The 26,227-nt window shown below is 57.2% G+C and overlaps 1 protein-coding gene across 2 annotated transcripts; it reads right to left on the reverse strand.

The window, feature by feature from the left end:
• Positions 1-1,792: 1,792 nt before the first annotated feature.
• Positions 1,793-22,192, reverse strand: NEMP2 (nuclear envelope integral membrane protein 2). 2 transcript variants are annotated; one of them, XM_059702577.1, is made up of 11 exons: positions 21,858-22,192; positions 16,649-16,764; positions 14,874-15,096; positions 14,674-14,746; positions 13,340-13,433; positions 12,424-12,538; positions 11,504-11,554; positions 10,485-10,698; positions 6,806-6,982; positions 3,407-5,945; positions 1,793-3,337 (listed from the first exon to the last, which is right to left on the reverse strand). In XM_059702577.1, the coding sequence occupies exons 1-10, from the start codon at positions 22,168-22,170 to the stop codon at positions 5,621-5,623; spliced, it is 1,701 nt and encodes a 566-aa protein (XP_059558560.1). In that variant the 5' UTR covers positions 22,171-22,192; the 3' UTR covers positions 1,793-3,337; positions 3,407-5,620. The 2 variants fall into 2 exon arrangements, with proteins under 2 accessions (XP_059558560.1, XP_059558561.1); XM_059702578.1 differs by lacking the exon at positions 11,504-11,554 and having other exon boundaries at positions 21,858-22,189.
• Between the last annotated feature and the right edge of the window lie 4,035 nt (positions 22,193-26,227).

Consider the following 26,227-nt stretch of genomic DNA (forward strand, 5'->3'; position numbering starts at 1 on the left):
GACGTCGTCACTGGAAAAGCCGCCGTTTGGGGAATGCAGTTGCTATGCCGAGATAAAAATAAACACCATGTCCAACCGCTTCCTAATGATAACGAAGGGGCCACCCCCACGGAAGCACTTCCCCCGGAAAGAGTCCCAGCAGGTCCTGGCCTGGGGGAGCCATGGGCGGAGCCCCTCGGGGAGGCCCCTGTGCGTCCTGCCCCCCAGGTGCCATTTAAAGCCGATGGAAGTGAATTCCAATGAACTCTGACTTGAGGATTGTGGAACCCTCCCGAGGTTTCCTGCAAATGCCCAGGTGCCTCCCAGCCCCGGCTGGTAATCGCCGCCTCCATGACCGACTCGGATGGTTTCCTCTGATGGCGGGAAAGGGGACGAGCCACGGTGCTGCGTATGTGGCTGCAGAGGTGAGCGTTCCTCAAAGCCGTAAGCAGAACAGACTGTCCCGCACCGAGCTCCACCCGCCGGTGAGCCCTCGCTGGCCATGAGAAATGGCCGCTGGCTGGGGCTCCCCTCGGATTCGCATTCCCCGCTGCTGCTGGGGTGGGTGCTGCAGGTGCGGGCCGTTACTTAGCAGTGTCTCCTGCAGCCAATCCGGGGTGAAGCAGGGGCTCCCGGGAAAGGGGAACCAGCCCGGCCAGCCTGGCTCGGGTTGAACATTGACCCCTGAACTTGGAGGTCACAGTTCGATTCCTGGTCAGGGCACACGCCCGGGTTGGGGCTCAATGCCCAGTGTGGGGCGTGCAGGAGGCAGCCGACCCATGATTCTCTCTCATCATTGATGTTTCTCTCTCCCTCTCCCTTCCTCTCTGAAAGCAATAGAAAAAATTTTTTAAAGAGAATTTAAAAGAAAAGGGGACCCACACCCGTAGCCCCGCATGCTTGTGATGTGCTGAGATGATTGGCTCATCCTTGTCGCCACCCCCTTTCACTAGGAGGTCTCTGGGGCGAACACAGCTCAGACATGGGGTCAAGGCCAGGATTCTAGCTCCAAGCGGATGCCAGCGGGCGGGTGCCCAGCACCCCCTCCCCCCAGGATGCAGGGGGGTTGCACCTGCTTAGTTTAGAACAAGCCAGAAAGCCCCTGGCTGAACCCTCCCTCGCCGAGGCCTGGGACCTGTACGTGTGGCTGTTTCCGTTTCGGACATTCACAGACACCGATGGAGCCAGCACCTCCCGCTCAGCTGTCGGCGGGGAGTGCAGACCCCGCACACTTGGTGGGGACTGGGTTTGGCAGAGAAAACTCAGGCTGGAGGGACTCTGAAGACCAGTGCCACCGGAGCCAGGAGGGGCTTGTACTTGGTGTGTCCTTTTTAAAAAATATTTAACTTTTCTAACTTTACAGAAGTATTGTTTGTGGTGGATGGGGGGGAGGGGGTGGTCCATCACCCCAGGTAGTTTAGAAGCACCGTGTGGACACGCACCTGCAAGGCACATGTGATGGCGGGTGCACAGCACTGACAAAACGGATGGGCTGGGGGCCGCTTCCTTGGCTGTTTATAAAACCAATAAAGGAAGTAGCCAGGCTCGGGCATCGACGCCCTGGGGCTCGAGTTCTATGCTGACCCTTCAGCTCTGAATGGTCCTCAGCAGCTTCTGCACCTCGGACTCTTTCTTCAACACAAAGTGGACGCGACACCAAAACAGGACAGACGGCGACGAGGTTCAAGAGGAGGCGCCCCCGAGTGCCTAGTACAGTGCCTGACCAGCCTCCAGTAAACCCCGACTCCCCTCTCCCCGCTTCATCACCGCTTTTCTGGAAAGTGGGCCAAAACCAAAACAAACATCCCCCCAATTATTTTTTAAAAAATATATTTTTATTGATTTCAGAGAGGAAGGGAGAGGGAGAGATAGAAACATCCATGATGAGAGAGAATCATTGATCGGCTGCCTCCTGCACACCCCCTACTGGGGATCGAGCCTGCAACCCGGGCATGTGCCCTGAGCAGGAATCGAACCTGGGACCCTTCAGTCCGCAGGCCAACGCTCTATCCACTGAGCCACACCAGCCAGCCAGCCTTCCCCCCCGCCCCCCCCCCCCCAATTAAAACAAGAAGAGCAGCTGCCCTGCAGAAGGCACCTCCTGATCTCTCCTGGTGAGTGCATCCTCATCCCTAATCTCTGGTGACGCATTAGGTAGCACATTCAGGGGACAGAGCAAAAATACGCATTTACCTCAAGACAACTGGACTCCTGGGCCACAGGAAGGCTGCAGCCTCTCACATCTCAGTGCAGAGCACCCCCTCCCGAAGGGGCTTCCGGTCGAGAACCGAAGATGAGAAAAGGAGTCGCCGAGAGGAAAAGGCGCTCGGGCCTGCGTCCAGGAAGGGGCGGTCATGGCCGACACCGGGTATCCCGTCACTTCGGCGAGGTTAGGCCGGGGGGGGGGGGGGGGGGGCGGGGGATGCATCACGTGTTGGTTTGATGACACTGACGCGGGCGACACAGCAGCCTTGTCCCTTCTGCCCACCGGGCAGGGCTCTTCCTACGCCTGATGCCTGTGGGGCTGCTTTCCGAGGGGGATCTGCCAGTCCTGTGGGTTCCACGGTCTGTCCTCACGCCCTTACACGGCTGCTGCGGACCGTGCCTGGCAGACCACACGGCTGGCTGCTGTGAGCAAGGTCTTCTTAGGGGTCATGGCCAAGTGGGGGTCCTGGGTCAACACCCAGGGGCACAGCCACCCGTTAGCTCACCAGTGTCATACCCAGTGGGCTGGCTCGGAAGGCAGCCGGCTCCTGGCGGCGCCTGAACACCTCACTGCGGGCTTCTCCAGACCCCACGCCCGTCAGGCCAGAGCTCCCGGCCCCTTCCACCCGCTGGACCAGAAAGCGGTTTAACCACCTGCACTCTAACTCCGGGACAATCACATGCAGAGTCACGTAAGATCCTCCTTCTCTTCTGGACATCATTCCGGGGGTTGATTCGTCCACATGTTTACACATGTGGATGTAACCCATCATCTATCTATCCTAAACCTAAAACCTCAAATCTGTTCAGTTTCTGGGTTTTTTTAAAAGTCACACATTCAAACATCCTCCTCAGTGTCAGACGGGCACTCCCCTCTAGTCCCCCCTCAGTAGTACTGGCAAACGACACGCAATTCACAACGCGTTTTCTGAGATGTGTAAAATGTGCCCTAAAACCTTTTAAACACGGCGTTTGAATGGCACGACTGTGCGGGCCTGGCCACCTCCGGGAGTCTCACCGGCACTGCTGGGGTCAGCGCCCCTCCCACCTGCTAAGGACAGCGAGCTTGGTGAGGCACCGGCCAAGCAGCGGCCGGCCAAGGGCTCGGGGAGGCCCCGGCTGCACCTCTGGCGGCCGGAGGCACGAAGCTCACCTGAGGGACAGAGCTGCTTCACGGAGTGCTCACCTCCTGAGGGACAGAGCTGCTTCACGGAGTGCTCACCTCCTGAGGGACAGAGCTGCTTCACGGAGTGCTCATCTAGCGGTACAGGCCTTTAGGCAAAGGAAGGCGGGGGAGGGAGAGGGGATGGGGAAGGAGGAAGGAAGGGGGAGAATCTCAGGGGAGCTAGCCAACAGTGCTTGATGGGGATCAGAACTGTGAGCAGCACCACAACGAACCCCAAATCAAACGAACCCCAGGGAAAGGCACCCCACATCACAAGTGACGCTTTAATGGCTCAGCTTTCCACAGACACGGACAATCCACGGCGTCCTCTGCGGCATAACTGAAGCCAGCCCCCTGGGAGACGCGGCTCTGCTGCTCTCCCGCCAGCTGTTTCTCTGGTGACGGTTACCCCGGCTGGTCAGCACCTCCGTGCCCGGCACAGGCAAGGCCCGGGGCCCCCTCAGTCACACGCGTGTGGTGGGACACCAGCTGCCTCTGGGGAGAGGAGTGCAGGGACACAAATACTGACGCATCTGACGTGTGCATGTGTCACGTGTCACCAGCAAATACAATTACAAAACATCAGCCTGAACTGTAAACACCTACAAAACCTCATCATAAATCTGAACGGGAGACACTTTGATTTTTAAAATCAGAGGCTACTGCCCGGCCGGCGTGGCTCAGTGGTCGAGCGTACACCCATTAGCCAATAGGTCACGGTTTGATTCCCGGTGAACATGCCTGGGTTTAGGGCTTGATCCCCAGTGTGGGATGTGCAGGAGGCAGCTGACCAATGATTCTCTTTCTCGTCCATGTTTCTATCTCTCTGTCCTTCTCCCTACCTCTCTCTCTAAAAAAATCAATAAAAACATTAAAAATAAGTAAAATCAGAGGCTGTGTGAAAGCACAGATGGAATTTAGTGCATTTTACAGAAAGAACAGAGCTCCTCACATGAACTGGTGTCTGGCAACACTGCAGGCCTGTAAACGCTGCCTGGAGGGGCAAGAGCATTGGAAGATCAATCCAGAAAGTCCCACACGGGTAGCCAGGCTACCCAACAAGTGAGAACGAGGCCACGAGACCTGGCTCGGGAGAGCGCCTTCAGCTCTCGCACGCCCCCCGCCACCTCTCCTCTCCAGTGAAAGGCCGCTCGCTCGATGCCTCGGAGTCTCAGAACCCACTCGGCGACACCGTCGCCCCCGGGCCGCTGTGCCACGTCGGATCCACGTCTTAGTCCTCCGCGTGGGCCTGCTGGGCTCGGTCCACGCGGCACTCACAGTCAGTCCCTCCTTCCCCTGGAGTCTTAACAGGAGGCGTCCAGAACAAGGCCTGCTCTCCGTGAGGAAGATCACAGATCAGTCCTGCAGGGAACTGTTACCGAATAGAGAACTCGGCGGTTTTAGAAATGAACCGTCGATGCAAAATGTCACGAGAGGGCAGATGACTCCAGCTTCAGCACACGGAAACACAAAAGTGATGCTAATCGGCTCTGCCTATAAAAGCCTTACCAAAACGCTCAAATAGAAGCGCAGGAAATGTTTCTCTTCATCAGTCACCAAACAGCTAGAAGGCTGTTACTAAATATAAACAAGTCACCAGTCCAGTGAGGCCAGGGCCGGGGGAGGCGGCCTCGCGCCCCTCGGAAGGCCTCCTCGCCCGGTGCCCGGCCGTGGGCCATGCCAGGGCTGAAGCGCCACCCCGCGCTGCCCGAGTGTGGGCTGGGACAAGTTGCCGCGCGTCCCAGACCCCAGCGCCTCCATCATAGCACGTTCTTCACACGTGAGCCAGGGAATCCTCGTCTCCTGGAACACGGGTCTGTGGGCAAATGAAGTCGGAAACCGCGACGCGATCTCTCCTGAGACACGTGGGCACGGGCGCCCTTAAAGGCCCTGGGCGGTCCTGCTGCATGCGGTGTCCGTCTGAGTTGACCTGAGAATCCGTCCTGAGCAGCACTGATCAGCACTCGGACGCGCTGGGCACACGGGTCGGCCTCCCAGCACCTGCGCCGGCACCGTCTGGGCAGACAGGCTCTGGGGCAGAGAGCACGCAGTGCCCTGGGGCCGACAGGCACTGACCCGGGCCCGCTGGCCCCTGGAGGCCAACACAGGCCCCCTGTTCCGAGTGGAGATCTTCACTCGAGGGAAGTGGCGATGGCAGGCCCAGGACGCGGGCGCAGCAGGATAAACAGCAGGCTGGCCGCGAGGGACCGTCCTCTCCCGTGCGCCTGGGTCTTCCCACGGCCACGTCTTCTGCCACCATCCCCTCCGCTACTACACACGTCTTGGTCCTGAGTGACATGCAGGGGCGGGTGCAAGGGCAGAGGGTGGGGACAGGGCAGGGGCAGGGCAGGGGAGTGGGGGCAGGGTAAGGGCAAGGTCGGGGGCAGGGGTGGGGGCAGGAGCAGGGGGCAGGGCCAGGGCAGGGGCAGGGGGCGGGGGCAGAGGGCAGGGGGCAGGAGCAGGACACTCAGGCCTCGGCCGCTGCCCCAGGTTAAAGAGCTGCTCCTCCAGGAAGGCGCCCCCCAGGCTGTACTCTTCGTGAAGACGCATTTCTTCGGGCGACAAGTGGCTTCCTCCGAGGACGAAGTCTGCAAACCTATTACGTATTTTGTGTTTGTTTTAAAGAAAGTTCATGTGGCCACGGAAAGGTTTGCTGGGAAGAAAACAGCTCCCTTGCTCCCTGTCCTCTTGGAGAAGTGCAGGCGGAGGCAATGAGAGTGGCGTGTACACGGAGGTGAAAGCCGACGGACCTTCAGGGAGGGCGGGGGCAGACGCCAGCCCAGCGCTGCCGAGACCCACTCTGCTCCCTAACGCTCTCCTCTCCCCTGAGCCTGGATTTGTTCCTTATTTTACTGTCGACACTTCCCCTCCGACCTTTCCCTGGGGGCAGGGGGTCTGACTGAAGCCCCCCACCTTTCCCTGGGGGCAGGGGGTCTGACTGAAGCCCCCCACCTTTCCCTGGGGGCAGGGGGTCTGACTGAAGCCCCCCACCTTTCCCTGGGGGCAGGGGGTCTGACTGAAGCCCCCCACCTTTCCCTGGGGGCAGGGGGTCTGACTGAAGCCCCCCACCTTTCCCTGGGGGCAGGGGGTCTGACTGAAGCCTGCAGGAGGGGAGCAGAGGGGAGGATGCGGGCAGAGAGGCCTTGGGGTGCACTCCAGCATCACTGCCCACACCAGCAGAAGCAGGGCCGCAGCCGTCCCACCCTCGGCTCCTCTGGGTGTCGCCTCCCGCCTTCCCTTACGAGCCCCTTCCCGGTAGGAGCCCCTTCCCGGTAGGAGCCGAGCTGTTGCTCTGACGCTCGCAGTTCTGCCTGGGCCTGGGCCAGGGCCCGGGGGAGCGGCTCTGGCAGCCTCGCTGGCCTGCTGGGCACGGATGCTTCTAACGCGGGGCCTGCACCAGCCATCACGGACCCTCGCAGCGACTCGAACGCGGGCCCGGGGCCGAGCGGGGCTTACTTTTTCGGCGCGTGGAGCCTGGACATGACCAGCCAGGACGGGAAGTCGGGCCGGCGGCAGGCCTGGCGCAGCTCCTCCAGGGCCCGGGTGGTCTCGGCGGCAGCTTGCTCCCGGTACTGCTCCTCAGTCAGGTACTTGACCGCCAGCCTTCGGGACCTCAGCCACTTCCTCACGTTCCTACGACACGGCAGGTGGCTGCTAGGTTCCTGGCCGCGTCGGGTTATTCAGCTCACCTCCCAAGACTCTGAGCAGCAGTGGTCATGGTTCCTCCCTTCCTGTGTACCACGCTATGCATGCTAAGCAGGGACCACGCTATCCTGCTGCTCTCGTGAATGCGGAACTGAGAACACGCAGCGCGGGCCTGCTGGCACACGCCCCTCCTTGGACCATCCTAATGGACCCCAGGCCCTCATGTGGCTTCCGAGGGCCAGTCCGGGAGAGAGGTCAGTGCGTCTTCCTTCCCGGTGACTGAACCGCCCAGGGGACGCTCGGGCCTGGCTTCCTGGTGCGGGACGGGCTGCTTCTCTCGGCACCGAGAGGCGGTCCTCGGGGAGGCTATGGAGACTCGCCGCTCCCCGTCCAGACCGAAAGCAGGAGGCTCTGCGGCCCGGAGTGGCCGCCCCTGGAGGGAGGGACGTGCCCAGGGCGCGTGTGTGCGTGAGTGTGTGCCAGTGCCCAGGGTGCGTGTATGTGTGTGTGTGTGTGTGTGTGCGTGTGTGTGTGTCAGTGCCCAGGGTGCGTGTGTGCGTGCGTGTGTCGATGCCCAGGGCGCGTGTGAGCGTGTGTGCGCATGTGAGCGTGTGCGCGCGCGTGTTTCAGTGCTCAGGGCGCGTGTGTGCATGTGTGTGTGTGTGCATGTGTGTGTGTGCGCGCACGTGTGTGTCGGTGCCTAGGGCGTGTGTGTCGGTGCCCAGGGCGCGTGTGTCGGTGAGTTACACCAGCTCTCGCTCTGCCGCATGCTCAGGACCGGAAGTGCTTTCCTACCAGGGAGTCCCAAAGGGGAGCCTCTCATACAAACGCTAATGACAATGAACAAGGTCTTAACCGAATTATTTATAAATGAGCGCTGAGATGTTTGCGGGCCGTTCACATGTTAATCTAAGGGAGACTCGCTCATGGGAGTGAGCGTCGGAATCACCAGTGGGGGGTCCCGAGTGCATTTTTCTGGGGGATCCGGGCCTGAAAGGCTTTTCCCTGTAAAGATCCTGGGGGCTGATGTGCTCGCCCAGGGACCGCTGACGTGGTTTCCACACCGTCTCCTCTGAGCGCCCGCCGGCCTCTGTGGGGACGACCGGCACGGCCCCGCTCCGAGGCCCGCCCACCGTGGGGACCGGGCAATTCCTCCCCGTGCCGAGCTGACCTGCTCACGTGAGACCCCGGAGGCAGCTAGCACCCACCTCACCCGTCACCGCACAGGCTGCAGGAGACACTCGCATCAAGTGCTCAGCGCCGCGAGCGCCCACAGTAAGTGTTCGGTAAGTACAGAAACAAGGACAGCTGCGACGTTATAGAAACAAACTCACACAGCGCTCTGAGAGCCGGAGAGCACACTAGCACCAGGGTGCTGTTTCTCTGGCCCGTTCCTTAGCCTATAAATACGCTCCTGTCTTCCCCTCGTCCTTCAGGCCAGCGCCCACCAGCCGCGTGGCGGGAGGCGGGAGGCGGGAGGCGGGCCTGTGCACGGTCACGGCGCTCACGGTAACAGCGCGCAGCGAGGCTGACAGGCCACCGTGCAGGCGGCAGCCCCTTTGCTCCTGGCAGGGCGGCTGGTGGAAGGGGAGGAGGAGGAGGGTCCGCCTGGCCCGCAGGATGCCGGCCTGGCCATGAGCAGGGCCTGGGCGAGGGGGGTGGTCAGCCTCCTCCCACCGAGGGCCTCCGGGATCCCGGTCACTGTCGGGCTCCGACCCCAGCAGAGCCGTCAGCCAGCCTCAGCCCCTCCCACCGGCCCTGCCCGCTCAGCCTCACCCACACCCTCTGCACATCACCCCACACCCAGTCACAGACCCATAAACCACCAGCTCCCATCTCCTTCCCGACAGCCTCGCTCGCCTCATGAATATTCATTAGCTCCTCTTCCAGGCCTCACTCCAGGTGCTCCTCACCTCCCACCTCCGGCCTGGACCACTGCGACGTCTGAGGACTGGGCCCCTGCTCCTGCCCCTGCCCCTGCCCCGGACCCACCCTTTGCCAGACACGATGGGCCACATCCGCTGCCTGGGGGTGTCTTTGGTCTCAGCTTTGATTTTTGCTTGTTGGATATTTTAATTTTCAGATCAGTTGGCAACATTTAAGAATCACGAGAATCCCATTCTCATCCACATTCCTGGCTTTTTCAGAAAAGCAGGAGACCTGGCAAAGCGGGGCCCAAACTCCCACAGGCAGCACCAGCTCGGGCTGAGGTCACTGCGCCTGGTGAGCTGCAGTGCAACCCCCGTGACACTCCCACATCCTCCCGGCCCCACGGCCTCGGCCCCGCTCGGCACCCCCGCACTGCCTGCAGGCCTGAGCGCGGGGTACAGAGCTCCTTGGGCATCCGCCAGGGAGCACCCCCTCAGCTGCACTGGCTTCCACCCGCCCTGTGCACGATCAGCCTAGACTCACTGCATGGCCTACGCTGCCTCACGCCTGTCCACGCCGCCTCATGCCGCCTCACTCGCGCCTGTCCACGCCGCCTCGCTCACGCTGTGCTGCCCGCCTCGCTCACGCCTGTCCACGCCGCCTCGCTCACGCTGTCCATGCCCACCACGCTCACGCTGTCCACGCCGCCTTGCTCACGCTGTCCACGCCGCCTCACTCACGCTGTCCACGCCGCCTGGCTCACGCTGTCCACGCCGCCTTGCTCACGCTGTCCACGCCGCCTCGCTCACGCTGTCCTGCCCGCCCCTCTCACGCTGTCCATGCCGCCTCACTCGCCTGCCTCACGACGATGCCCATCAGGCTTTCTCTCCGTGGGAGAGCCTCCCTACACTTAGTCACCTGGCTTCTGACTCACTACGACGTGGCCCAGTGCTCGCTCCTCCAGAAGTGCCCCTGAGCTCCCGATGCCCGGTGCTGGGCAGGCCTACGTTCGCACCTCGTGCGTGACAGTGTGCGTGACAGCGTACGCCTCGGTCAGCAAGCACAGTGCAGGGACAGGAGCCCCTCATCTGTGCACGACATGCAGGCAGGCGCTCAGCCCGACGCGGCGACCGACTAGGCGGCCTCACAGAGCGTCCCCTCCGCGGTCCCCCCCTCCCCTGGGCTTCCACGAGGCCGAAGCCTCGCCTTGAACCCGAGAAAAGAAAGCCCTGAATGTCATCGCATCTTCCACCCGATGATTCATTTCTGAGCCCTAACTCTTATCTCATCAGCACCGCGAATACCTCCGCAGCCGTGTTTGGCTCCAATGGAAGGAAGGACAGAATGAAGTAGAAACTCTAAGCAGCCCCGAGCCCAGGGCGCTCTGTCACGAGTCAGGGAGCCGGGGAGCTGCCATCACCCGCGTGGGTGTGAGCCTCAGAACAGCAACGAGATGCACCCTCCGGCTCGCTGCCTCCCCTCCCCTCAGAGGGAGCGCTCCAGGTGAAATGCGGTCCATTATGCGATCAAACACAGTATGTCCAAATATCCCCCAAACCATCAACAGAACCAGAGCTCGTGTCAAATTACAAGGAAAAAAGAAGGTGCATCTGGCACATACCTGAGGGCTCTCCCCGAGTAGTGCAGACCCCGGGTCAGCAGCATGAGGCCGACGGTGGTCCACGCGACCTGGGGCATGGGGGCGCCGCTGCAGGTCAGGGCCAGGGCCAGGAGCCGCAGCGTCCATGCCAGGAGGCGCTGGCTCCTCTCCTTGACCAGGGGCCCGCGTCTGTAACAGGCAGCAAAGCTGAGACACCCAACAGTCAAGACGTAGCCTGTAAGAGCAGAAGAATGTAACTAGTTATCACTCAGAACTTGAAAATTTATGGTAAAAACCGGCAGAGGTCTGGCCGGCATGGCTCAGTGGCTGAGCGTCGACCTATGAGCCAGGAGGTCAGGGTTCGATTCCTGGTCAGAGCACATGCCCCGGCTGCAGCCTCCATCCCCAGTGGGGGGCGTGCAGGAGGCAGCCGATCCATGATTCTCTCTCATCATTGAGGTTTCTCTCTCTCTCTCCCTCTCCCTTCCTCTCTGAAATCAATAAAAACATTAAAAAAACCCCCAAAACCGACATTGCCTGGACTGAGAGCTAAGAACATACCAGAAAAACCTTCACTTCTGTTTTCTTTTTCCAATGAAGTAAAATTGAGAAAGGCACCTCAGGCTCGTTGTTCCTTCATGTGATACGGGCTGACCGGTTATGAGTAAGTGAATAACCACCCTTGGTGAAAGTGAGGGCGAGTGATCGTCAGTTATTGGGACATGTGTCTAGTTTTCAGTCCGGAGTCCTAGAAGGACAACCGTCCTCGGGCGGCCTCGGTCAGGGGGAAGCCTCAGCACCGGTCCCAGCTACAAACCCGACTTTTTGTTTTCACGTTCCGGCCACAGAAAGTGAACTTTACAGCGGAGGGACCAGCTGCGCCCCGGCAACCAGGCCTGGGTCCAGCCAACGCCGAGGGACCGCGAGAGGGTCTGCGTCTCGGGCGGGTCCAGCCGCGTGCGTTTGAGTCTGAGCGAGCCCCAAGGCCGAAGGTCCCGTTTCAAGGACATGCGGGTGAGAGAGGAACACAGCTGACTTACACCACAGGGCGGGAACCGGAGAAATCCAAAGCGTGGCCTCGTCAGTGCGCCCTGTGATGGGAACAGGGCAGAACGGGCACAAAGTGTGATTCCCGACTACAGCGCAGCGTACGCGAACCCACCACCGAGGCCGAGGAGGGAACGTCAGCGTGGCCTGGGTGACAGATGCTTTATGGGATTTTTAATTTCTTTTTAGACTTGATACTTGACTATAGGGGAAAATGCTCTTGGTTTTTAGAAGCGCTTAGTGAAGTATTTAGGGGACCATACCATCATATGGGTGATTTACTTTAAAAAACACTTTAGCATAAGAACCATGAACTAAACACATAACATCGTAACATGAAACAGAACATGTATTGCTTCTGATTTGGGGGCATAAACTTGTGTGTGAAATCCGGGGTCAGGCGTCAGGAGGAAACCCGTTCTCTCATCCCCCACCACCTCCCGATTAAACCAGGAGGAAAAGTGGGTGTTGTTTTGGTAACAAGGAGAACAGGGGGCTCCCCATGCCTCCGTTTCTGGAAAGTCAGGGTTTCGTTCGTCACGTACATGGAGGACGTCTCACCTTTCGCGCTGAATACATCAAGACAAAGATCGAAAGAGCCACATTTTATAGAAACCTTTTCATCACGAGTTAGATGTGGTCAGAGCATCTGTAGCCAAAAGGGGCAAATCGTTTTTGCTCTTTTGAACATGAGGATAGACAACGAAGAAGGAGGTCATATGGGAAAGGGTCTAAGATGAGATCGAATAATGAACTGAAATCACCAACTATGGGAACAAATAAAATACGATTTTAAACAGCGCTGCTTAGTTCCAAAGGAAACCTAGATGCCGGGAACATCTGCCAAGAGAAGGCCTCCAGGGGCACTTTGCAGCTTTCCCGGTAATAGAACGGATCTTAAAACGTTACCTACCTACGACATACATCCTGTGCTCACCCCACAGCCACGGCAGGTTCTCCATCCACTGGCACACCACATACACTGAAGCAAACCAACAAGCAACCATCACAGCCCCAAAGGTGCTGCACTGCGTGTGGAGAAAATAAAAGCACAGCGTTCGGGTCACGCGCTCTCGTAACCGTAGAAGCAAGCACCCAGCCCCCCGTACCAGACACTGCTCTACACGAACGCGTTGCAGTCAACGCGGCCCTCGGGTCTGATTACAGGTGCGGCCCCGGCCCCGGCCCGGCAGCCCTGGCGCCCTGGGAGCTGCCGGGATGCAGACTCGCAGGTCCGGGACCTGAGCCGCAGCCTGCACTTGGGCAGGGTGCCCGGGCCGGCACGCCCGCTGTCGCTGGAGGAGCGCTGTGCAGGGAACAATTTATCTCCAGGTGATGCTGGGCTGCACCCTTTCAGCAGAGGGACGGCAACATTATCGTCGTGAACTAATATTTGCGTCTCCAGTTCTGTTCTGGGGAACGGATGACAACGCAGCAATCCGCAGAGGCAGCGACGCTGCTATTCACAGCCCGATGGCTCGGCCACGTGAGAGTCCTCAGCGAGGCCGAGGTCAGAGAGACTCTCTCAGCATAAATCGTCCCTGTCACTCACAAGGAAAACACATCCCCTTGAGAATGAACACGTTACCCAGAGAATGACAGGGTCTCCAGAAAAGTATCAGCAAGACGTACTACGGAAACCTACAGACGGCAATAAAATAAACAGGGACTCTCTAGAAAAGGTACGTTTTAAAGCCAGTCTGTGCAACGTAGAAATACAGCTTGCACGAGGAGTCACCATAATCAGCGTGGATCGGTCTGACCAAGCTTCCTGACCACAAGGACCCCGAGCTGCACGCTGTGCTCACGGCACCCACCGGCTCACCCACCTTACGGATGCACCTTCTCGCCAGCAGCAGCAGGAAGACGGGTGCCATCAGGACGCCGAGCGCCGTCCCCAGGGAGTAATAGAAAGCGGGGCTCCTGTTACGACAAGCAGACGGAGGCGTGTGAATGCCCAGCCACGCTGTTCGCATGGAAAACACATGTAACTTGACGACGGAAGAAGAAAAACTCAGGCGGCGGCTTTGATTACGTCCCATGCTCTTAAAAAACGGAATCTCTGCCTGAAATGTAGGGTGAACAGCTTGCCACGAACTCAAAACACAGTGTCTGCGCTATCTTCTGCTCAGATCGGACCCGGCAAGAACTGCGGCCCCTCAGGCAGCGGGCGGGTGGGTGGGAGGGTGCCTGAGCCGCGGCGGCATCCGCAGCGCCCGAGAAAGCGCTGTCCGCATCAGCCTCTGCCTGGACGACTCGGCTGCAGCCAGCTCCGCAGAGCCACGCTTCCCGCTCGGGCTGCGTCGGCAGCGGCCAGCTGCACGTGGATGGGCCGTGAGGGGTGTTCACACTTGGTTACGCCACAAGGAAAGGCTCAGACATACGCCGTGTGCAGAGCAGCGCACTGAACAGTGAAAACAACTGGAAGGGCCGAAACCGGTTTGGCTCGGTGGATAGAGCGTCGGCCTGCGGACTGAAAGGTCCCAGGTTCGATTCCGGGCAAGGGCAGGTACCTGGGTTGCGGGCACATCCCCAGTAGGGAGTGTGCAGGAGGCAGCTGATGGATGTTTCTCTCTCGTCGAGGTTTCTAACTCTCTATCCCTCTCCCTTCCTCTCTGTAAATAATCAATAAAATATATTTTAAAAAAAAAAAGAAAACAACTGGAAGGGCACTCCTTCCTCATGAGTAAAGTTGTCAGAAACAAGAAACCAGAATGGCAGGTTGATCAGAGGTTTGTGCAATCCCTCCTTGGGCATCCGAGCTGAACGTCAGGGAGGCGGCCTCTGAGAGGGGACCAGGCGTCTGCACCAGCAAACCCGCCCCTGCCCCGGCCCCGGGGGGACCAGTCAGGTGCCGGCAGATCTCCTTCCCCATCTACACGGTGGGGACAGTAGCACAGCTCACAGGCGAACACACTGATGTCTGTGAGCAGGCGATGCCGCATTCCGCCCCTGGAAGCACGCACGGTGTGACGTTCACCTGTCATCGCTACACAAACGACCATTCCTGGCTTTAAAGGCTCTGCAAGCTTGAGCTTCAGACCTGTCGTTTGCAAAACCTGAAACGGAGCTACCCTCCAACCCGTGTGGACCTCCTTCGCAGGCGCCAGCACGGTCCCCGCCTTTCGGTCCCCACGCTAAGAAGGGCGCCACGGGCACTTACTGACTCAAGCGCGCCGCCAGGCGGAAGAGGACGATGCCGGCCACGAACAGGAGGACGAGCCCGAAATCCACAACTGGAGCAAAGGAGACACAGGCACAGGCTGGTGTCAAGGCGGTGGCAGTGCGCAGGGAAACGCCAGTCTACCGACATGCCTCTCAGGAAGACGGGCCGAGAAGCCCAGTGAACCCGAGCGGACTCACCCCTGCGAGTCACCTGCACCGTGTGCCTCCCGGCCGGCTTCACAGAGAAGCACACGGTCTCCGCGTGTGGGCGGATGCTCACGGATATTTCATGCGACTCGCTCGGGGTCCAGAACGCGTGGATCGCACACTTGGTCAGAGAAAGGACGGTCTCTGGGTCCTGGCAGTTGTGTCTCTCTGTGATATACGCAACACTGAGCAGGTCTGCGCTGGTGAGCCTCACCTGCCAACGAGAACGCACAGCCCCATTAGCACAGGAGTTAAAGCTTCGCGAGCGCGTCCTAGCGCCCCGGCCGGCTGAGTGAGGGACACGCAGACGCATGCGGTGCCGTGTGGAGGCCACGGGCGCACTCCCCGCCCGGAAAGTGGGTGTTTGTTCCCTGAGTGGTGGTTGATCCAACTTCTTCTTCTAGCGCAGTGGTTCCCAACCTTGGCTGCACATTAGAATCACCTGGGAATCTTTTAAAAATCCTGATGTTTGGGCCTCATCCTCCAGAAATTCTGTGTCTTTGTTATGGGGTGGGGCCACAACATTAGTCACAAAGAAACAGAATTTCTGGAGGATGAGGCCCAGAAATCAGGATTTTAAAAAGATTCCCAGGTGATTCTAATGTGCTGCCGAGGTTGAGAACCACTGTTCTAGCGGGTTCTTGGGGCCAACGGAGACGTAAGCAAAGACGAGATAGAGGAACAGGTGGCCAACTGTTATAAACCCATGAGAAGAGGGCTTATCTCTGCCACTTTCTCCGTGACTGAGAAGTGCTCCCTCTGGGTCAGCTCAGACGTAGCCCCAGCGTCTCCCACCACCACCTCCTGAGGGCAGAGCCCGGCCTCAGGGCCTACCCACGGCTCACAGCACAGCACCAGCTACAGCCACGCATTACTGAATGACGGCCTGGCTGCTGCCTTGTCGGTCCCCGTTTCTCCTCCCTGCCCGGGACTGGGGCGAGCCCAAAGGGGGGCGTGGCCACCAGCTCCGAGCCTCCGGCATCGGGTGGTATCACCCACTGCCTGCCTCCCCCTCGTGGACTTCGCCCCGGGCCCACGGCTGTGCTCTCTCCAGTGCCACCTGCAGCCACGAATCTCGGGGATTCACCAGTGCATTCACTGCACCCCTATACGCTGGCCTCCCGTTCTCTGAGCTCCTCTGATGGTCGTGTCCCCCACCCACCTCCACATATCACTCCCACGGCCACACCCTGGACCTTGTCAGCCCCGAACGGAAGCCCCTCACACAGGCCGCATTCCATGCACCGCCTGGTGGACCACCTCCTGTCTTCCCAGCATGCTCGTCGGCACTGCACCCGGCAAGCCTTGGACCCCCCCATGCATCGGGCATCTCCACCCTGCTCCTCACCCCGAAGGACTCAGCCCCTGCTCGTCCTGAGGAATCCCAAGGCGCGTCAGGAGGAATCACGCCCTTGCAGGCACCGCCTTTGTTTTCACGCCCGCGGGCAAAGCCCGCCCCCACCTATTCTGTTCCTGCATCCGTGCCACTGCCCTGCTGCGGAGCACACGGTGGTCGCACTGCCCAGTCGGGGGCGCCGAGAGTATCACAATAAACATCAAACACATCCACAGCAACGGGCCGGGCAGGGGCATCTGGGATACTGTCAACAATAACGACACATTTTAAAAAATGAAAAAAATACATATTATTTTCATCTTAAAAAATAAAAATAAAGCCACGATCCTTTTTAAGGAGCTTGATTCAGAATCAAAGAAAATTAAACAAATTCCCCGTGGTAAGATAAGATTTAAAGGTACCCTCTTACCTGCACAGTTGACCATATGTATTTCCACTCGATTTGGGTTTTTTGATGGTAGCAGTAACAGTCTGACTCCGAATTTTTAATTAAATCCATTTCCTTCAAAGCTCTGCACCTTGGAACTGAGAAGTGTAAAAGAAAACATATTTTCTAAATATTTAATTGCCCAGAATCTTACCTTTTTTTTCCTTTTTTATTCACGGGGACATGGGGTAGCTGTTTTTATACTCTATGACCAAAAAATTCTTCTCTCTGGCAATTATAGGCAGCCCAGCAGGAGACAGACCAACAGTTCCAGCGCAGGACTTTTACGACGTTTGGAGGACACGCTACGAGCACAGGGAACAGGCACTCCCTCCACCCGAGACAGAGGAAGGACTGAGGGCCGCCTCCCAGCAGAGAGGCGATGTGAGAGAAGAACCAGAGAATGAAGTTGGAGGTAATGAGAGAGAAGTCAGGGGGTGGGGTGGCAAGTGTGTGCAGAACACCGGGGCTGAGGGACATCAGCCGTGTCAGCCCTTCACAGGATGGCGTGTAGGGGACACACAGGACATCCCACCACCTCAGCGAGAGGCCAGCAGGGGTCCTCTGGGGCCTGAGCTTGGCAAACAAAGGCTATCGTCCCACAGAGGGCCGGGTTTTTCCCATTTGGTCCCAAGACGGTCTGCTAAATCATTTGATATTTCTAACTCGGTAAGAGCGAGACGATGCCACTCAGGTGCTGTGAGCTGCTTGAACTTCGGAGTACATGCTTCCCTGGTCTCCTCTCCACTTGGAACCCCGTGAGGCCTGGCTGGCCTCCTGCTTCCAGAACTGCCCCCCCACGATTTCCCCACAACCTGTTCCCTAATCTGCACAAAAACATCCATCGGAGCGCACGACTGACCTACGTAAAACCCTCCCCGGGCTTCCCAGGGGACCTGGGCATCTCTGACCTTCTCTCCCGCCTCCCCCGCTGGGCTGCTCCAGCCCCACCCACCCTCCTGTCCTCAGGCGCCTCCACTTTTCCCACTGGCTGCTTCCTCGTGTTTGGCACATGTGTGTACTGGGTGCAAGGGCACTCCCAGGACAGGGATTGCTCTGCATGTCAGCCCATCTTCAACCAGACGGGGGCGGGGAGAGTGCGAGCGGAGGTGACTATGGATACGATAGAAACCCCCCCCCCCCCCCGAAAAGCACGCTGCAGACTGCGTCTCCCCAGGAGATCTCCAGAGTAGCCTCTACCTGATGTGGAACTCATACAACACCTGGGACACCACCGACCAGGTGTCGACACTGCATGTGTCCTCTGGCTGCCCGCACTATCCCCCCTCCTACGGTGAATGTTTCCATCGACCCGAGAGGGAATTCCTACACATCGAGGAAGTGAGAAACTCGCAGCCACAAGAAGCCGCACGCCTGGCTCCAGGGAGCTCCTGTGGACCTCCAGACACAGGCTGGCTGGATGAGGCAGGAGACGGTGACTGTGACAATCAAGCTGGTGTCGTGCTGGCCTATGGCCTCCCGAGAGAGCCAGGCCTTCTGTCAGATCAGCCTTGTCAGCCGTGTGCCGCCGGGGTGTTTGACACACGCCCCACCTGACGGCTAGCCTAGCCGGGGGCACCAGCCTCCTCCCCGCAGACTGTCAGGTAGAGAAATAGCAACGGCCACCAATCGCCAGCTAGTGCGCATGCAGCAACGCACACCTGGCTTTTGTTTGTGTGCCGCAGGGTGTTAGTCATTAGGTTACGTGCGGGAGATGGCAAAGGTTGAAAACTGGCTTCAGACTGTTCGTCAGGTTACGTCCTTCCCAGGCCTCTCCTCCCTTCGGTGATCTCCTGGAAATTGCATCGCTGTTTCTACTTCCTCTATCGCCACCTGAGGGTGGGCGTGGGAAGTGCAGCCAGCCCCACAGCTCACTGACCTCCACCGCCGGTTCCAGCCCAAGCGCAGGCTGTGAGCCTCCGGCCCCGGCAGGTGTCTCCCATGGATGCGGCCTCAGCCTCCGCGGGTTGGTCCCACTAGGACGGACCTGCTGGCCCCCAGCCACGTCAGCCAAACCCCCGCCCAGGGCTGCCCGGACACACGGAGGAGTTTCCGGGGCCTGAACATGCAGCAAGAGCCCTTCACCGGGAGGGACAGCTGCCAGCGAGAGCCACTGCTCCCACTGGGGCTGGAGTCCGTCTGCACCGGGAGGGTGCCCCCAACGAGGTGTTTGCTCCCTCAGACCTGAGTCCGATCTGGGAAACGACTGGGAGCATGGGCTATCCCAGCTCCAGCTCATCTCCCAGCACCTGGAGGATCTGGGGACCAGCCCGGAATGCCGTCCTCACTCGGCTGCCCCAGCAAGGCAGCGTCTAAGCTGTGAATGAGCGTCGCCCTCCTGAACTCCCCAGTCCCTGGCGGCTCTCTCATCCTTTCAACAAACCTGAACGGACTCAGTAAGATTTGTGCCCTAACTGCCAAGACACAGCACAATTCTTTACGTCACCCAAGGATTCGAGCCAGGATGACCTTAACCAATGAGATCCCTTAGCTCCTTCTGAATGCCACCCAATTTATAAATACTGAATTCGTCTATAAACAGGGACAGCTGCGTATCACCTGCTTTAACTAGTAACTTTAAAATCACGCCGTTGTAGTCCTTTTGTCATGTATTACTTTTCCTACGTGTACAAGGACATATTTAAGTTAGAGTCTAATCATTCATAAGATACAAATATTCAGTCGGAACTTGAGAAAGGGGCAGGTGGTACTGACACCTACTTAGAGAGTATCCTACAGATAAAATGCTCCTCAGATCTTAGCAGATCTCAAACAACCTCCAACATAAAAACACTTCTGCCATGTTCCCCCTGAACGTCACCTCTCATGGTCCTCACGTGAGACGCAAGTACCTGCAGGTGAGACTATGCCAGAACAATAACACCCCTGACTACACTCTCGTTCCCTCCATTCGGCCACAACGGCTCCTCTTTGGGGACAGCGAAAGGGAGGCAGAAGAATAGGAACAACAAAAAGCAAAAGCCGTCGAACCTGAACTCCTGAAAGCTGACATGGAAAAAGGGTGTTTCTGGGTAGGACACTGTAATTCACGTTGTCACAGGAGTTAGCACGGAGCACCATTACAAGGGTAACTTCTCGGTTCTACTAACCCTAGTTTGTTTGTGTTGTTTTTTAACATGACTTGAATCTAAGTCTTGATATTTTATGTCTCCAAGAACATGCATAATAAAACTGAAACTGAAATTCGCACATGCTAGCGTGGATTCAAGTATGATTTTCAACTCAAGCACCGATTTTTCTTCTCCCACAGATAAATCTGAATCCTGCTAACGCCCACGCCTGGGAATGCAGTCCAGAGGCCTGAACAACTTCCCAGGACACGCGGGGTTCCTGGGAGCCTCACCCACTGCTTGCAAACCACTAGTGGCTCTTAGTGCGAAGTTTCTCCTCCTCTCAGCCAGACCTGCCCCTGACCTGACTTCGGACAGGGTGACAGACGCTGGCCTCCGCCGATTTCCTCCATTCCCAGATGGGGTGTGTGTGTGTTGGAGACGGAATTTAGAACAGGAAATGGCCTCTAATCTAGTTTATGAAAGGAAGTTCCAGCCGTTGGGTCTCAGGGCTCCTCATTAAAACCAGCGCTTTCAGAGCAGCAACAGCCTAGACCAGTGATGGCGAACCTTTTGAGCTCGGCGTGTCAGCATTTTGAAAAACCCTAACTTCACTCTGGTGCCGTGTCACATAGAGAAATTTTTTTATCTTTGCAACCATAGTAAAACAAAGACTTCTATTTTTGATATTTATTTTATAAATTTAAATGCCATTTAACAAAGAAAAATCAACCAAAAAAATGAGTTCGTGTGTCACCTCTGACACACGTGTCATAGGTTCGCCATCACTGGCCTAGACACTGTGGTCCCGGCCTCGGCAGGTCGCTGGCAGACACAGGGCCGGCCTGCCTGGAGCGGCGAGCGGCGCTGCAAGGCTCACAGGCCGCCATTCTTCCGAGCTGGGGGCCAGCCTCTGATCAGCTCAGGGGGCACCTGCCAGTCCCAGGTGGACAGAAGCTGGCGGCTCGGCATGCCTCGGTGAACACCACACGGAAGTGAGCTGTTAGCACCGGATCTGGGGACTCAGAATCTGGAAAACACTGGAGTCACTGAGACAGATAAAAAGCTGAGGGCAACATGGGAAACCATCCAGCCACAGAACACCTTCCTTCTCCCGATGAGAAAGCCAGAGTCCGGAAAGGCCATGCGCCGGACCTTCTACAGGTGGTGCCTGGTTAATGGCTGGGCCGCCCGCTGCGGGTGCGGGTCCAGGGCTGCGCGGAGCTCCTGGCTGTTGCCCTGCTCAGAACCGCCCTTGGCAGTGCTGTGATTTACTTCCCTATCAGTATACACTGGTCACATCTCCTCCCAGGCCTTCATTTTCTCACCTGTAAAATGGGCTCATAAATGTTACCCCCCCTCCCCCTCCGCAGGACTACTGCGGGCACTAAATAAGATAGAGCCGTTAAAACACTGCCCAACACGGTAAAGACAAAACAAACGTCTGTTCGGTGGAAACGGGTGTAAAACAGCTCCCGAGGCGGTGCCCCAAGACTCCCCAGTTGGCAGCGGTAACGGACTCTGACCATGGGCCCCATCCCTAGACAAGGAGCCCTGGTTTGTTGGGGGGAGGCGGCCCCAGCTAAAGTCCACACTTGGTTGCCCCCCTTGCGACCAGAGGTGGCCAATGCGATGGAGAGAAGTGGGCGGCGATTCCAGGAAACCTTTCACGGGATTTTATGGGAGAAAAGGGGCCAGAAGTGAGTGGCGGTCCTGGAGCTGGAACCCGACTCCCAGGCCAGGACCCTGAGCTCACCGCACGGGTCCCCCACCGACGCCCCCAGCCGCCCCCATGTCCGTCCCCTGCGAGCCGGGCAGGCGCACGCGTCCCAGGGCAGCCACGTCCCGTGCGGGGTGTTTTTGCGAGTTCACGGCGCCGGTTCCGGACCCGCTCACGGTCCTGGAGCCGGTCAGGGCGGGCGCTGCGGCCAGATGCCCACGCGAGGCCGAGACCGCGGCTCCCGCCTCCATGGCTGCAGCCCGGGAGGCGGACGCTGCAGGGCCGTCCGGCAGAGACGGGAAGCCCAGGCGGGGAGGGGGGTGGAGGGTGGAGAGTGGGGTCCCCGGGCCGGGCCGCCCCGGAAGGGAGAGCCCCCCGCGGCCCCGGCGCCCGCGGTTACCTGCCAGCGGCGCCCCGCGCGCCTCCTTCGCGCGCCCCAAGCCCGCGGCCAGCGGCGCCCAGAGCAGCAGCCACCACGGGCCCGCGCGCGGCCGCATCCCGCCGCCCGCAGCCCAGGCCGCGCGGGGTCTGGACGGGGAGGGCGGGGCGGGACCCCCGCGGGGGAAGGCGAGGCCCCGCCTCCCGGGGGGAGGACCAGCCTCCGGGCCGCGGGGTTCCGGGTCCTCCTCCCCGGGCGCCGGGCGCGGGGCGGGCTGGGGAGGGCCGCGCGGTGGCTGTCGATGAAGATCTTCCCTCCGGTGACGCAGCCCCATCCTCCGCGCCTGCAGGGAGGGCGCCCCGGGGGCAGGCCCTTCAGCAACTTCCCGTTTTAGGAGTAAAAGTCCGTTTCTTTATTTTCCCTTTGGGTTTTCCTTCTCCTCTTTGTAACACGCAGTCACAAGCGGGCCAGGTGGCTGCTTAAACCGCATTGTAGGTCTACGGCTCAAGAACACCGCGTTTCAGGATCCAGGGGCTGGAAGAGTCCGCTCACCGATGTAACACGCCCCTTAGGATGACCTTGCGTTAAAACAAAACAGAAAAAAAACCCCAAAATAAACCAAAACAGATTGGTGGCTCCCCGAGGGGAGGGACAGAGACGGGGTGAGGGGGCGAAATGGGTGAAGGTGATGGAAGGTTATAAGATCAACGAGTTCTTCTGATGTGAGGTACAGCATGGTGACTGAAGTGAACAATACTGCACCTTATATTGGAAAGTTGCTACGAGTAGGTCTTAAAAATTCTCATAAGAAAGAAGTGTGGGCCGAAACCGGTTTGGCTCAGTGGATAGAGCGTCGGCCTGCGGACTGAGGGGTCCCGGGTTCGATTCTGGTCAAGGGCATGTGCCTGAGTTGCGGGCACGTCCCCAGTGGGGGGTGTGCAGGAGGCAGCTGATTGATGTTTCTCTCTCATCGATGTTTCTAACTCTCTGTCTCTCTCCCTTCCTCTCTGTGAGAAATCAATAAAATATATTTAAAAAAAAAAGAAATTTGGGTAATTATGTGTGGTGATGGATATTAACTTATTTTGATGACCATTTTGAAATATAGACATATCAAACCATTATGCTGTACACGTAAAACTAACACATGTCAATTATATCTCAGTAAAACTGGAAAAATAGTATAGAACAATCAATACTAATATTGATAATTAGTATAGAACTCGCAGCCTTGGATAATTTTGTACTTAAAAAGACAGTCACTCCTGAGGCCCTGGAAACCCTTTAATGGGATTCAATGTTCATATTAAACATTGACTAGAATAAAGGTCAGTTCCTTTTTCCTAATCCTGGTCTTCTGCTGACGTATCTCAGAGACCCCAGTGTGACAGTAAGCATCCTCTACGATAGTCTCACTTTCCCTAAAACCCTGAGTGGGACTCGCCTTTCCCTGGCTTCACAGGAAGGTTTTGTGGCAGCAGTTAGCCGCGAGCAGAGCAAGGACCATGGGCAGGTACCGGTCACCAGGGTGGACAGCCCACGGGCCTAGCAATGGTCAGTTGGAGGGGCGGACCTCGCCCCCAGGGTGACCTTTCCTCCCCTTGCAGATCCCTGGGCCTGAGGTCTGGACCCCCTGACCCCCCCCCCCCCCCCCCCGGAGATGACATCTAGGCCTCAGTTGGGTTTTGGCTCCAGGACCAGCTGCCCCCAGGACCAGCTGCGTTGGATAATGACCGGGTACCCTGATGCCGGCCAATCAGTGGAGACCACAGTCCTGAGAGGACACACCTGGAAAGTGCTGGATGTTCTATTGCAGTGGTTCTCAACCTCGGCTGCACATTAGAATCACCTGGGAAACTTTTTTAAAATCCTGATTTCTGGGCCTCATCCTCCGGAAATTCTGTTTCTCTGTAACTAATGTTGTGGTCGCACCCCATAACAAACACCAAAAACCCGCTCCTCGCCAAAAACCTGCTCCTCGCCAAAAGAAGCTCTTACATTCACTGGCAACAGTACTATGGAAAGTGGAAATAAAACGAAACAATAAAAAATCTAAAAGAAGGCAAGAATATAGGGAGAAAGAATGAACAAATAGAGAAGAAAAGATGGCAGGTTTTAACCCAATCATATCAATAATTACATTAAATAGAAAAGTCTCAAAACCCGAATTAAAAGGCAAACATTGTCATATTGGAAAAACTTATTTATATACTATTTATTAGAAATACACCTTAAGTGTAAAGATCTACTTATATGGATTAAAAAGAAAAGGAAGAAAAACATATTCCAAATACCAATCAAAAGAAAGGTGAGTGGGGCCCTGGCCGGGTGGCTCAGTTGGCTGCGGGCACCATCCGGATACGCCACGGTTTCGGGGTCAGGCCCGGTCAGGGCACAGAAAGGAAGAAACCAATGAAAACATGAATAAAGTGGAGCAACAAATCCGTTTCTCTCTCTCCTTCCTCCCCGCAACCCCCCCCCCCCAAAAAAACCCCAAAAAACAAAAACAAAAAAAAAGCAAACAAAAACAAGAAAGTTGAGTGGCTATATTGATACCAGATAAAGCAGACTCTGCAACAAAGAATCTTCCCATGAGTCCAGTGGGTCTAAGGCGGACCCTGGGGCTCTGCCTTCCACACCGACTCCCTGGCTGCCTAGGGACTGTCGGGCGCAGCAGATCCTTGGCCCGGAGGTCAGTTGGCAGAACGAGGAGATCCCAGATCACACAGCTGGGAAATGCAGCTGACTGTCTTCCCCCATTAGGTACTCACAGTGATGAACAGCAGACTCCACACTTAAAAATGTCTGCGGTCAAGAAGTCTGTAGCAGGCGGCCTCCAGGATGGCCTCCGTGATCCCCTCTGTTTCCTGGTGCTCAGGCCCTTCTGTCATCAACCCCTCCCTTCCCGTGTGGGCTGGAACCCACAGTAGATGGCAGAAGTGATGAGACGCCACTTCCAAGGTTAGGTTATAAAAAGACTGTGGCTTCCAGCTTGGGCTCTCTCTCTCTCTCTCTCTCTCTCTCTCTCTCTCTCTCTCTCTCTCTCTCTCAGTCACTGGTACTGGGGGAAGCCAGCTACCCTGTTATGACAAGCCCTGTGGAGAGACCTCTGGGAGTGAGCAGATCTTCCCAGTAGAACTCCCAGGCGGTTCAGCACTGGCTGCCATTGTGATTACGACCTTGGAGAGGCCCTGAGCCAGAACCCCCTCGTTAAGCTGCCCCTACATTCCTGACGCTCAAAACATGTGAGACAGTAAGTGCATATTCTTTTCATTGCGAAGATTAGGAGTAATTTGTTATACAGCAATAGGCGGCTGACGTGAAACTTTTCCTACCCAGTGTTTAGATGCAAGGGTTCGTTTTCACTCTGCTGAGGCTGTGGTGTTTCCGTAATAATCTACCTTCCTTGGTATTGAAGAATTCTGGAAGAGACATTTGACTTGTGCATATACTCCACCCAAACGTAAGCCTGATAATTATTTTTGTTTTTCCCAAATAAAATGTATTAACACCACAATAATACATAGTTTAGAAAACACTACACTTACTCTTTAGCAACGTCTTATTTCAAAGTCAAGGTACAACTGTATAACGAGTTTTTATTTTTTACTCTATTTTTTTGGAGAATACAAAAAGAAAGAAAGAAAGAAAGAAAGAAAGAAAGAAAGAAAGAAAGAAAGAAAGAAAGAAAAAGAAATCCTATATAATAAAAAGCTAATATGCAAATTGTCCCCTCCACCGGGAGTTTAACCCAGAGTTCGACCAGGAAGTGGGGCAGGCCAACCACCCAAGGCCCCTCCCACAGCCGCCCTCCCCGCCCCCTCTGGCCCAATCGTGCACCGGGCCTCTAGTAAAAGAAAATAAAATCACAACTGTACAAAGTGTGTTGGAGTACTTGGCCAGTACTGTGTGTGAAAGGTGTGAACAGGTGAGCACCCTGCCAACGCTTCTTGTGGTGACGAAGACACCAGCCAGAAGGAAAAACACGGAAGACAGAATCAGGAGTGCGGCCAGATTTAGGAAGACGTGTTGGTCCTTTGACATCCTCATGGAACATTGCTGCCTTCTCTGGAGAAGCAGATGGGATTAACACGCTGATGATTGCAGTCTACTGTCCTCAGAGGACACCAGCATTTGTCTGTCTCTTTCTAGGACATGAACTAAACTAATTAAACTCAACCAAACCCCATGTACACAGGGCACCTGCAAAACTGTTGTTGGAAGCCTTCTAGGTCACAGTGGTTGGCAAACTGCGGCCCCTTGAGTGTGGCTCTTCCACAAAATACCACATGCGGGAGCGCATGTACAGTGCGATTGAAACTTCGTGGCCGCACTCACGGGGCCAAAGAGCCGCATGTGGCTCGCGAGCCGCAGTTTGCCGACCCCTGGTC

Source organism: Myotis daubentonii, chromosome 7 (genome assembly GCF_963259705.1).
Source record: "Myotis daubentonii chromosome 7, mMyoDau2.1, whole genome shotgun sequence".
Classification (NCBI taxonomy): Eukaryota; Metazoa; Chordata; class Mammalia; order Chiroptera; family Vespertilionidae; genus Myotis; species Myotis daubentonii.